The 14,571-nt window shown below is 26.3% G+C and overlaps 1 protein-coding gene across 3 annotated transcripts in view; it reads right to left on the bottom strand.

Annotated features, from left to right (window-relative positions):
* LOC136076748 (NACHT, LRR and PYD domains-containing protein 12-like) overlaps nucleotides 1-13,049 on the bottom strand; it is a 34,071-nt gene extending 21,022 nt beyond the window's left edge. For 2 of the 3 annotated variants that reach the window (XM_065790158.1, XM_065790160.1), the window contains exons 1-2: nucleotides 12,899-13,049; nucleotides 4,661-4,924 (exon numbers count right to left, since the gene is read on the bottom strand). In XM_065790158.1, coding sequence (XP_065646230.1) covers nucleotides 4,661-4,907 — 247 coding nt within the window. In that variant the 5' untranslated portion in view covers nucleotides 4,908-4,924; nucleotides 12,899-13,049. The remainder of the gene's footprint in view (nucleotides 1-4,660; nucleotides 4,925-12,898) is intronic. The other variant, XM_065790159.1, reaches the window with a different exon arrangement.
* Nucleotides 13,050-14,571: the final 1,522 nt, after the last annotated feature.

Genomic DNA, 14,571 nt, shown 5'->3' with positions numbered 1-14,571 from the left:
TATCACATTGTCAATAATTATATAAATGGTGATTTTACCATATATGCATTTTTAAAACTACCTCAATAAAATAAATTATTGAAAAACAAGTTTATTTTACTAGTTAAGAAAAAACAATTTTTGTAAATGTATATCTTGTGAAATGTCTATTTTGTTACAATTTTTTTTTTTTTTTTAAATATTAAATAATTAAATTTACTTTTTTTATTATAATTTAACATAAATTAATTTCTTTCTTTTCTTGACATTTATATTATTTGTGTCGTTTTTTTTTTCATTGTATATATATTATATCAATAATTTAAAATTGATGCTTCACAAATAAATGATTTTTTACTTTTAAAAAGTTATTAGCAATCAAAAAATATTACTTGTTGCAAAATATTACTTTTTATTAAGTTTATTTTATGATTTTTTATTGTACACGTCTATAACATCTTTTTTGTTAAAATTTTTGATGGAAAATTTAAAAAAGCATAAACTGGCAAGCCATTTAAGTACGCTGTAAGCCATTTTACATAAGCAGTTTTATGATTTTTTAATATTTAAAGAAAGCGTAAAATATAACAAGTAATTAACATTATAAAAACCACTTACAAAGTTTGAATGGCGATTATGTAAAAAAGTTTGCATGACAATTATGTATTATGACAATTATGGTAAAATACCACCCAAATAGGTCTTTTTAGAAAATCCTGCATGGGTTTTTAAGAGCCACTCTACTGCTTATTATTGACAATTTTCACGTAGTAGAAAAACAATTTTATTAACAGGAAAACATTTATGCCATGAAAAAGATTAAATGGGTAAAAAATAAAAAAGGATAAATTGTGTCAATCATTCATGAACATTTTTGTGACACATTGTGTCTACAATGTTCACTGTCTTCTACATATCACTAATGAAGTTGAATATTTTAAAAGTAGTTTAGACTAGATTTCTTGCTTCTAGTTAGAATTTTTTGCAAGTAGTTGCAATTGTAGAGCAAGATTATTGACAAAAAACACAATTTAAAAATTTTTTGTTTTATGACAAAAAAAAAATTGAATTAAATTTTTTAGAATGTAAAAAAAATTACTTTGTGATGTCTAAACAAAAAAATTATTTAAAATTCACAATTAACATCTGAAAATACCAATAAAACCCTCTCATGGAATACATATTATAAAGAGCTACAAATAAGTAAATATAGAGATCTTGTAAAACCTTTTAATTTTGTCTTAGAACAAATCTTTGTGATTTTAATAGCCAGCAAACCCATCTGAAAAGCAATTAATAGCTTCTATTTGCTTAGAAATATTTTAATATGTTCAATTGTTAACTTTATCATATATATCATATTTATATCATGAAGGAAACTATTAGAGATGAAAAATATCAAAAATCTTTAATTACATTTGCTTTATGTTTAACTTCTTTATCTAATCTATTTAGAGAATTTAAATCTAAAATTTAAATTTAAACTTATAGTCAATATCTAAAGTTTTTATGTCTACTTGTTTTTATCCTTTAAGAAGAGTTCGGGCAGCTTATGTGGAATGTTTAGTTATTGTGTTTTTTTATGAAATAAAGTTTAATTTGTTTTCTCAACATTAAGTGAAAGTTTATTTACCCTATTTACTTTGGTTAACTCCGTATTAATATATCTAAAGTATATTCCAAATTTTTGCTGAAATTATAATAACTTCCTAGACTAATCCATGGATGGACTTTTTACTTTAATTTCTCCTATGTTTAACTTCATTATATAATTTATTAAAGGAATCTCAGGTCTTGTGACGAAGCAGGAGCGATTGCTCCGTACAAGTGAAATTTGCCCATAAATGATCTTCAGGGCACAACAAATAGCACTCGCTAACTTCGTTACAAGAGTGAAAAATTATACTTGCCTGAAGAACCTGCAAAAGGAGAAAATTGTAAGTTGATTTTATAGAAAATATTTTTGGTAAAATTATTTTACTGAAGTCAAAATATGTTTAATTAAACAGTAGAGTTTCTATATTGCTAAATATACTGGGCCGTATTCAAAATTACGCATGTCATTAAGAACAATTTTACAAATAATGGAACTCTTAAAAATGTGCATGAATGAAAATCACACCTTTAAGGAAATTTCATATGCTTATGTTAAAAAAAAATTTGTTTGTTTACAAAAAAAAGAAAATGAGAAACAATACTCAATGCAGTATTATAAGAATTGACTACACAATAGGGTGTTTCATATTTTATCAACTTTTGAAATTGAACTCGAGAATCAATTTATAAATTGATTATTTATATGAAAATAAGTTTTTATATAAATAGTTAATTTATAGGGTCCCCGCCAGTTTGATTTTGGGCCAAAAATGTTGGGTGTTTTAAAGGCCTGGCAAGGACCTTAAAATTTATCCTAATTTTTTATTCTTTTATATAGTAGATGTTGGATTGAATATTATTCACATAAAAGGAGCATGTTGAAAAAATTAAGAAATTAGTCTACAGAATCTTCTAAAATTGGTGAAAAATCCAAATTTTTCTTTACGAAAATTTATTTTATAACCAGTTGGCGTATAAAAAATCTTTTTGATTTCCTAATAAACTATTTTCAGACGCTGAAAAAACAATAACCTGGATAGTTTTTATAATAGTGTCAAATGAGGTTTATATAGGCCTTTAAAAAAATTTCTTTTATCCTTGGAGGTAACCTGACCCTTACGCTAACCTTAATAGCCTAATAATAATTCATTTTAGTTGCTTTTAAGATAAAAAGTCATAATGAACTTATTAAGACTTTTTATCTTAAAAACAAGGTTAAAAGTGGTTAAAGTTGTTAGTTTTGTTGCCTCAAGATCAAGATTATGTAGATCTTTAACTTTAAATGATAGTTGTTTTTGTAAAAAAGTAAAAAAAAAAGAATGAAATGTTTAAATATTATTAAATAAAAAATTTATAGGGGAAAGTTCCAGTTTAATTGAAACCGTTTGAACATTAAGTTTTCTGGAGATTTAGTTTTTCCACTGCATTGTTTTTCAAAGATGTTTGTTAGATGTTATTCATAAACATGCCTCCTCAAAGCCAGCTCTAGTTCAATTGAATTTTGTTTATAACTAAATCTGAAATTTGTATCAGAAAGTCTACCTGTATTTGTAGCAATTGTATCAAAACATAAACCTTTTACGTCATCACATATTCCATATACATCCAGTACTTTAACTAAAGCATCATATTGAGCTTGTCCAGTACCACGATCAATAGCTGGAACGCCAAGAAGCTTCATTTTACCATCAATATTTACTGAGACTGCAAATCAATCTCTTTTTGATTTTTACTTTCGGGGATATCTTGGATAATTTTCCCATTAAAATGTGCTATTATGGGAAAAATAGCTTTTAACATTTTTCTTATATTGTTTGGCATTTTCCCAAAGAGAATTTTTTTGAGTTCACCAAATAGTTGAATGGGACAATGAAAATCCAGCCACATTTCCATCTGAACTTACAATTAATTCATACATACATGCATTAGATCTCTTGATGAAATATTTTTTGATACTGATGTCTTGGGATCAAACTAGTTTTTTTTAGACTTGATTTGACACTATTTTAAAAACTATCCAGTTTATAGTTTTTTCCGTGTCTGGAAACAGTTTATTAAAAAATCAAAAACTTTTTTATACGCCAATGAGTAATAAAATAGGTTTTTGTTAAGGAAAGTTTGGATTTTTCACCAATTTCAGAAGATTCTAAAGATTAATTTTTTAATTTTTTCAACATGCTCTATTTATGTGACTAATATTCAATCCAACTTCTCATATTTAAAAGAATAAAAAATTTTATAGGATAAATTTTAAGGTTCCTTCCTTTTAAAACACCCAACATTTTTGGCCTAAAATTAAACAGGCGAGTATCCTAAAAATTATAACTTTTTTTTTTTTAACGCTTAAATTTATTTTTATATATAAACGGTCAATTTATAAATCGATTTGCGAGTTCAATTTCAAAAATTGGTAAAATATGAAACACTGTACTACACAATCAACTGCGCAACACATGATTGCTATATATTTTGCAACTGTATGTTTGGATTTTCATGTAAGTATTGATTATAATTAAGAATGGTTGTATTTCTTTGGCCAAAATAAAAGAAGCAGCGATTATTTTTTAATAAACAATATATACAGCGATATAATTTTAAAAACTTATGTTTGGAAAAATAATTGTTGGTTTTACAAATAACAAATAATAAATATATAATAAATAAAGTAATTTAATTAACGCCATTTTTTTATTTGTTACTCGCTAATTTTTTTAAAATAAAAAATCATTTGCAGTAGAAATAATCATTTAAAAATTAACAAATTTAACATACTTTAATTCATTTATGCAAATGTCAATAAAAGAAAGAAATTTGTTATTACTAAACATTTTTAAGAATGTCTTTTTAACTTTAATTATTTAATATTAACATTACTTTAATTATTTAGTATTAACATTACTTAATAATACAAAAAAAATTAACTGACATTTAACTTGTTTTGCGGTAATTATTATTATTGTAATAATTTGAGCATGGCCAAATTTTTAAAACAAAACATAATATATGTGGTCAGGCAAGACGTGCAACTGCATGTGCCTCCTGTAAAAACCAGATATAAAAAGTACAATACTAATCTAAAACTCACTAGAAAAATGATTTGCCAGGTCAATCCTTCCGATTCTAATAAGTACCTTAACAAAAGCATCATAGTTATCAATCCCTAAAAGTGTACGACGTTCTAAAGTTTGAATTAATTCAATAGGAGTTTTAATTCTTTCAAGATGACCATCGCCAATTTCTTTTAAATATAAAAACTTAATTGCTTCAACATCCTTATCCAAAAGATTATCTGCAATCCTCAGCAAAATATCTCTATGTTTCTCATTATCCATTTCTTTAAAATAATAATCTAAAATTTATACAACATTTTAAATACTTTCACATTTCATAATATAAGAATATTATAAATAACATAATAACATGATAATAACTAATTAGTTAACTAATTATGTAATAATATTATTATTACCATAATAACATAACTGTTTCATAATATAAATAATATATTGTATACTAATATAATACCAGTTTACTAACATAATATAAATATTTACTAATATCAGGGATGAACCTAGACCTGTTTTAGAAACCTCTGTAGCAGTACGGGCACCAAAAAAAAGCGCTCAAAAATTATTTCTATATTTTAATTTTTCTTTTGCTTTAGAAAAAAAAATTTCAGTTTTAAATTAATAATTTTCAGTTTATTTTAGCCACATCATTTTTTTTACAGGACAATAAAATAAATTAAAAAGAAATTGCTGTTTTATGTAATTACGTACTGCCCTTCTGTTACTAACCGAATGTTTAAAAAAAATAAATGTTGTTACAAAACTTCATTTTAAAAACTTGTTGCAAAACTTTATAACAATGGAATATATAAAAAATTAGCTTTTTCTAAAGATAAAGCGATTTTGAAACATCCATTCAGAGTAAAGTTAACTTTTATACTTTGGAAATTAAAAGTAAACTGCTTTTGATAATAAATGAACATAAGTAAAAAATTTCAGTCCTAATAACTATCGCGCAAATTTAATTTTTGAATGAATAAACTTTGGATCTTTAGCTTGGTATTTTAGTTTACATGAGGAAAACGAAAAAATGAAACATTGTTTCTTCTCAATGTTCATTTTGACTTTTAAAATAATAAAAATAACAATTACAATAACTTAATAAAAGTTTTATTAAGGTCTGTTTAAAATATTGTAAATGTAATTTATTTATTAAACATAATTTTTTAAATTATACTTTATGATTAAAAATATATATACTTTTTAATATATTAGGGAAGGTTGAGTAAGATGAGCAGGTTCCTAAGATGGTATAACCTCTTTTACAGATAGGCTGAAAAATTTTTTGCAAACTTTTTTGGTTAAGGATATTCAAACAAGCTTGACGGTGTTACTTATTTTAATTTCTTGGTTGTATAGTTAATATTCATTGATTTACTGTTATTTTGTTTTACGGTTAAAAAAATCTACCACCCCCTGTTATAATTTTTTATTATTTAATATTTTGTAATTACGTCAGAACGACTTAAGACCAAAAATTTATTACATCCTCAATTTTTTATGCTTATCTACTGATAAATCCATATGTTATATGAGATAAAACATAAGCTGTTGTCATGCTATTTAAATTATGATAGTACTTGGTGAAGTTGCTTAAGATGATAAGTTTTTAAACACTCAAGATGAGATGCAGCTTTTTATTAAGAAAAGAGCGTTTTTCTAAAGTTATTCTCCGTGGAGCTTTATTTTGTTATTTCAAGAGCGAAAGTTTTTTCAAAAAAAAGTATCGTTCACTTTTTTAGAGATAGTAAAAATTTATTATTGTCTTTCGTTTTTTATGGTTGAGATAATTACTTTTTTTAAAATGTCAGTTTTAGGTTTTTTTTAATTATAAACACAGGAAAAACTTTTTTTTTTAATAATTATTTGATAAACCTGCCTGCCCAAACCAAACCCTCAGTCGATGTAGAAGCAGTCCCTCGTGAGTCAGGCTATTTGTAAGTCAATGTAGCAGAACTCCATAGCAAGTCAGGCTATAAGATAATCGATATAGCAACATTCCACGCATGTTTTACAGTTAATAAATAAATATAAAAACATTCAGAATGTTTTTAAAATTTCTCTTTTAATTTGAGGTTTTGTGGTTCCTGCAATTAAATTTATGTTTTTTGACATAATCTAACCTTAATTTTGTCAGCTTTAAATCCACAAACAAGCGATGAACCATGGTTCCTGCAATTAAATTTATGTTTTTTGACATAATCTAACCTTAATTTTGTCAGCTTTAAATCCACAAACAAGCGATGAGCCATTTTTTACCAAACACGATTTCTTAGCAGTAAAGTATAGAAATATATATATATATATATATATATATATATATATATATATATATATATATATATATATATATATATATATATATACGTATATACAGGGCTCATTTTAACGGTCGGACATCACCGTTCCCAGACTGTTTTGGAGATCTGAATTATGGGGGCAACCAACCATTGTTCATTTTTACCGAAAATGTCGGTGGTTTGTTACCCTCCTCTAGCAGGTCTCAAGAATGGTCCAAGCCGCCATGATGTTCGATTGTTAAATTGAGCTTTGTATATATATATACAACCCTTGGAATTAAAAAAATTTAGTTCAGCAATAATTTGCCAACCTCAACCTTTTAGAAGAAAGTATAAGGTCGGCAAAAAAAATTGATCCAAAGGTCTTACCATAAAACATCTTTTAGATCGGTAGTTAGGTTGACATTGCCGAATGCTGACCTTAATATCAAGGGTTGTATGTATATAAATATATATACATATATATATATATGTATATATACATATATATATATATATATATATATATATATATATATATAAACATAAATATATATATATATATATACACATAAATATATATATATATATATATATATAAATATATATATATATACATATATATTTGAGTCAAATTATTTTATTTCAACCAATCACCCGTGGGTCACCATCTCTGACTTTCATGATTTTTACATATTGTTATGTGCATTATGTAGATAGGTTAAATTTGAAATTTCAGACTTCTAAGTACAACGGTTCAGAAATTATAGCCTTAGAAACATGACACAGTGGCCCCCCTTGATTTACAAATGGTCAAAACAGACTTATTTAGAGCTGTATAACTTTTTTCTCACTTTCAACAAGTGTCTCATTTTATCTAGAACTAATTTCTGGAGAGTTCTCTCTACAAAAAAGTGGTTAAATTAGAAAAAAATTATGACTACAACTTTGGAAAAAATCCTAAAATTGCTAAAATATGCCAAAAAGAAACTAACTGTAGCATTATTCTATTTATCCACAAGTCTTTACAGATAAGTATTCTGATTAGCTACTACTGTCTGCAATAAATGGGCAAAATATAGGCAGCTTGTTGCAGTTTAGAGCTTAAATATATCTAAAAGCAAAATGTCCTCTTGCCTAAAAAGTCCAACTTTCAGCCATTTTGAGATGCTTGTAAATTTTTCTTATTCTTAAATTTTTTATTTATTCATAGTTTTATCTCTTACTGTAATATTTTTTGGGGTAGTACTAATTATAGTAAATTAAAAAAACTTTATAGTAAGAAAAAACACGCATGCAGGATTGTATTTGGTGCGCACAGAACTTTTCCTTGCAAACCTTTTTTAAGGAAACTTGGTGCCCTAAGTATCTACAAACTTAATATACACCAAGTTCTACAATTCATGTTAAAAATAAAACATGGTCTTTCTTCTATTGTATTTCAGTCTTACTTTAATGAAATCTCGCACAAGTATCCCACTAAATTTTCAATTAACAACTTTATAGTACCAAAAACTAATTTAAAACTAAGTTCTTACCAAATCCAATACCATGGACCATTTCTATGGAAACACTTTTCAAAATTTATTACAAAAAAAATAATATTTAAAACATCTCTTTAGAACAATTCAGGAAAGAATCTAAGAGTCTCTTATTACTAAATGCCTTTGATTTAAATATCTCTTTTAAAATAAATACATAAATAATATAAATTATCTAAAAAAATAGTTATTGACACTACTCTTTTGTTGCAGTTTTATTTTGATTTAATTTTTTTTTTTTGTTAAAAAACTATAATACTTTTATATTGTTGTTAATCTTTGATATATTACGTTATATTTCAACACTAATATTTATATTATATTTATATTTATATTGTAACTAACGTGTGTAAAATTCTTATTATGTACTTAGCTACTTTTCATTTTTGTATATAAACTGACGATTTTTTCAATGTAAATGGGACTTGATGATAAGACAGTTTATGCCTTCTGCTTGCTCCAGCTCTCTTATTTATTAACACGATTTATTTCATTGTAAATTTTAATATACGGCAAACAGTACCAATAAAATAATAAAAAAAAAAATCTAAATTAATTTAGAGACCTTAATTTGAACCATAATGGAAGTCTCTAAAAAGTTACTGCCCCCTTTATTTGTGCCACTATCTACTATAAAGACCAGATCAAGATAAAGATCAGATTGAAAAATAGGGTTAATTTAAAATGCTGGCATTTTTGGTGTGGATTCAACAAATTTACAATGCTTGCATTTTCAGATAGTTGGGTCTAATGGTCTTATATGCTGTTAATCTTAGATCAAAACAAAGTGATAGAAAAATTTACAAGCATCTCAAAACGGCAAGTGGACATTTTGCTTTTAGATATATTTAAGTTCTAAACTGCAACAAGCTGCCTATATTTTGCCCATTTATTGCAGACAGTAGTAGCTAATCAAAAAACTTATCTGTAAAGACTTGTGGATAAATAGAATAATGCTACAGTTAGTTTCATTTTAGTATATTTTAGCAATTTTAGGATTTTTTCCAAAGTTGAGAAGGTCATAATTTTTTTCTAAATTCAAACAAGTTAATAAAAACCACTTTTTTGTAGAGAGAACTATCCAGAAATTAGTTCTAGAAAAAATGAGATACTTGTTGAAAGTGAGAAAAAAGTTATACAGCTCTAAATTAGTCTGTTTTGACCATTTGCAAATTGAGGGGGGCCACTGTGTCATGTTTCTAAGGCTATAATTTCTGAACCGTTGTACTTGGAAGTCTGAAATTTTAAATTTAACCTATCTACATAATGCACATAACAATATGTAAAAATCAGGAAAATCAGAGATGGTGACCCACAGGCGATTGGTTGAAATATAATAGTTTGACCCATACATATATATATATATATAAACTTGTTTCTCCGCGCAGCGGCCTTGTTCGTCAAGGTTCGTGTTTCGGAGTTATAGAGCTGAGAGAGGGTTATAACCACTATTAAGTAGCCTCCTCATCTGTAGTGGCCTTCTCGGCCTTGAGGAGGTGAATAACATAAAATAAAATATATATATATATATATATATATATATATATATATATATATATATATATATATATATATACATATACATATACATATACCGCCAGATAGGGTAATATGGCCAGTTGGGCATATTTACCAGTTTTTTGCTAAAATGTGATAAAGTTTCAAAGATGCAGTGTCCCTCTTTACATAATTTTTAAAGCCCAATGTTAACCAGATATTTTAATTTCTGTTCCAAAAAACTTAAATAATAGTACTCTTGTTGTTGAATGTTTTTCGCGTGTCATTTTGTATGTCTTTTCAGATTTTAAAAACTATTGTCAAGCAAATATTTGAGGGACAATTCGACCAAAATTTTAACCAGACCTCTATTAGATACTAAGGTAAAGGCATTTTTAACTTCAAAGTAGATAATTAAGATAATAAAGGTAAGCGGGGTAAATTGGCTATTTTATAAATTGGGATAATATGGCCACTTATTGATTTAGTTGATAAATTTGTCAATTGTTTTTTTAAAAAATCAGTTGCAATATGTCATACACATACAAAATAAAGAAAGGTTACGCACACAGTAACTACCCCGAAGAGCAAGTGGATAAGGCTATGAAGGTTATTGGTGGTGGTATTCCAATTAAAAGGGTCTCTGAGATTAACAGAATCTGAGATAACATTATCTGAGATTTTTAGATCAACTCTTAGAAATTATCTAGAAATTCTTAGTAATTTCTATTCTCAGAAATTAAATAGAAATTATGTGGTAAGATCAAAAGTATGCAGACACCTTGTTGCTATTTCTGCTGAGTAAGAGCTTGTCGTTACTCAAATCTGAGCAATGACAAAGCACTTCATCACAAGGATGAAGAGCTTTGGGATCTGGCTGCATTTAAACATTTCATCAAATGTATTCTTCACAAACAAAAGTAAACTTCTCTGGGCAAGGCTTACCGATTTTTTAAAAGGCACCACAGCCTATTTTTACAGAGAATTTTTGAGGAAATTTTAATGAGACAAGAAGCTGTTAGCAAAGAACAGTTGTTTATTTTCAACAATCTGCACAACTTGATTAAGGAAATTGTCCTTCTAATGTAATGAACTATGATATAGACTAACCTGAGCAAAAACCCTAACTCAAAGAAATTGATTTACAGAAAAGCCACAAGGCATCTGGATACCATTATAAAGATTAAAATGCTTCTGCAATTTGTTAGAAATATTTTGTTTTATTATATCCTACAAGATGTCATGCCCAAAAACTTAATTCACGTATTAAATGTAAAAATAATACACAAAGATTTTTCTACTGTGAAAGATTTATCAAGATATGGAATTCGCTACCTGAATATATTGATTACTTGTCCACTTTGTCTTACATAAGGGTAATTTTGAAATTACTTGTATCACCTTTATGAATTTCTTATTTATAAATGCAAATAAATCAGAAAATAATTACATTGATCTTTTGCATTACAAGCAATCTTTTTTCTTTTATTATTCCAATAAATATTTCTTATGTTTAAATAGTCTCCACTGACTATTTAAACATAGGGATTTTTTAAACTATTTAATCTTAACTTTTTCATGACAAGTGGCCCATATGGCGGTTCATAAAATTTGTTTCTAAATGACAAGTGACCTGCACGGAGGTCCATAAACAATTTTAAATATTTCAAAACATCTATAGCAATTGAAGAAAACTTTAAACTTATCTTTGAAATGTGAATAAATTCTTAAGTTAATGCTTTAAACTGTTTTTTAATTGCATTTATAGATCGCTTAAAAATCAATTTTAAGAAATGACTAAAAATAGATTAAATTATACTGATAAAAACAAGATCCATTGATACTTTTTTCAATGATAGTGGTCAAGATTTTTTGTTTTGATTCGCCACTTTAAATGCCTCTTTTTTTTTTAATTCGAAAACAATATGTTTATGTACTTCTTTTTTATTTGTTCAAGGTTACATAAAGAAACTATACATTTTTGTTAATTTTAACATGATATATTTTGATCATGTTATTAAGATAATAAAAAAATTTTAAAGCTTTTTATTATTCTGAAAGCCAATTCTACGACAAAAAAAACAAGGTCTTATTTGTAAAATTCTGACTAGTAGTTTTTATTTTATACTCTTTTAATTCATCATGATCCTAGTTTGTTATTTTACGCGCAGTCATATAGCTGTTTTTAATTCAGTGGCGAAAGGGTTAAGACCACTATTAATGAAAAAACTTGCCACAGGACACATTTTTTTTAGGGTAGTTTTAGAAGTTAAGATTTCCTAAGAACCAAAACACATCAAATTTGTTTTAAAATTTACATATAGAGTGAAAAGGGATAAGAAATCTAATGGAACGGGGAACCTTTTTAACATTTATACATAATTTCCAAGTTCTCAGCGTTTAAAAACTTTAAGGTCGGTTTATTAAAAAAAAAAACTATTAAGCTCTTTACAACTATGTTAATCATATTTATATTTATATATTGACAAGAAAAAATCCTCTGGAATGGCTACCTTCAGAAAGTAGGTAGAAGAGTTTCCAAAATATGTGTTAGCTGATATAGCTGATTAGCTTAAAATTAAAAACTTAAAACCAAAATTCATAAAGTTCAACTTTAAAAATTAAATGCTATTACTATAATTTCTAGAATAAAAATTTGAGAGATATCAGGTCGGATCTATTGTCAAAAAATAAATAAAAATTTCTATTATAATTTTAAAGCTGTTCGAGTCAAATAAATATGTTAAATAATATTTTTATTTGAAAATTGAGTAAAATATTATATTTAAGATATTATAAATATGTTTGACTAAACAATAATAAGCTAGTAACAAATATATCTAACAATATTGAGCTAATAACAAGCTAAACATTGTCAATCATTGACAATGTTATAATTGACATTGACAATCAATGTTATTGATAAAAATAAACTTACATTCGTATCATTCATATAACACTCATTCAACACCCCTTCTTTTTTTTATTTGCGTTAAAAGAATGTTTATAATTTTTATTATACTTTCGAGGCAATGGTATATTATGGTATATTACTAATTATGGTATATTACTAACTTTTGGTTGCATTTTGGTTGCACAAGTTAGATTTTAACTTTTACATAAAACGCAGACTACCGAATTAATTATCCTAAGATTCTAATTCAATAACAATTCTGGTCTGCGTTTTATTGAGTTTCCAAAATTATATTTTGAATTATCCTAAAGAACGTTGACCATTTGGGTGCGGCTTTTTCATGCTTCACGCAATAATTATGCAACCAGCATTACTATCGGATACGCAATTACGTAAGTATAGTTGCGTATTCGTCAGTTCGTCAGCCTGGATTACAAGTGTCGTATACGAAATTGTGTTTTTTTGATTTGTTTTCTTGTTTGTTTTGTTTTTTGCTATTCACCTCCTCAAGGCCGAGAAGGCCACTACAGATGAGGAGGCTACTTAATAGTAGTTATAACCCTCCCTTAACTCTATGACTTCAAAACACGAACCTTGACAAACAAGGTCGCTGCGCGGAGAAACAAGTTGACGCGGTACTACCAGGGACGTGGTGTTTGAATTGAGAAATTTTCATTCAAAGTTTAAAGTACAAAATCTCTATGTAAATTTATTTACATGTTGAAATTTAACAAAGTTGACTGAAATCAATATAAATTTTTGCTTAACTTGTTAAAAATATAAAAAAATAAAAACTTCCCCCGTAACTAAGAGCACAGTTTTTCAAATACGAAAAATGTATTTCGAAATAAGAACATTTTGTTGAAATATATGCAATTAATTTGATAGGTGAATTAAGGTTAAATTTGCTTATGTTATAACTAACAATGACTTATAACTTTAGTATAATTTTATTTTCACTGTCCTTCACATTTTTTTTTCTCTAATTCATTCCCGGTAACCAATTTATCGGCATTCTATTTGGAAACAGTTTTTAATCTTCAACCTTCTTATATAGAAATTAATAAGCTTTTTATACTTCTTTTTTTACATTAATCAATTTTTATTTATATTATTTATTTTCGAATAATTAAAAATAAAATAACTAATTTATCACACATATCTTTTGATTTGTCTGTGAAAAATGATATAAATAAGTTAAACCTTAAATATAAAAAACAACCATTTCCATTATTGTTCCTTTTTTTAACAATAAAAAAATAAATATATACGTTTATTAAAGCATTTTACAAAATGATATATTTAATTATTCAGACTTTGTGACTTTAAAAGTATTATAAAATTCAAGATCATCACCAAAAATATTTTACCATTGACTTAAGGTCATTAATTTTTTTATCTGAGAGCAAAAAACGTGTTGAATCACTTTTTAATGAAGGAAATTCTTTCAGAACTTTAACTATCAGTTTATTCTTTCTCTGAGGGGTACCTTGTGTCAATCTTTCTTCAATTAACGGACCAGAGAACGATTTTTTGAAGTTAATATGAAAAGGCAGATGTTTTTCATGACACATTAGTTTTACCTTTGCAAAAGGTACTTTATGGAAATAAAGAATTGGAAGCAAGTTTGAAGTTTTTGAAGTCTTTGTACATTTGTATGACTTTTGATTCTACTCCAGAAGTTTTTTTAATAGATG

This window comes from Hydra vulgaris, chromosome 02 (genome assembly GCF_038396675.1).
Source record: "Hydra vulgaris chromosome 02, alternate assembly HydraT2T_AEP".
Lineage (NCBI taxonomy): Eukaryota > Metazoa > Cnidaria > Hydrozoa > Anthoathecata > Hydridae > Hydra > Hydra vulgaris.
The sequence above is the reverse complement of the archived record's forward strand: the minus strand, read 5'-3'. Positions and strand labels throughout refer to the sequence as shown.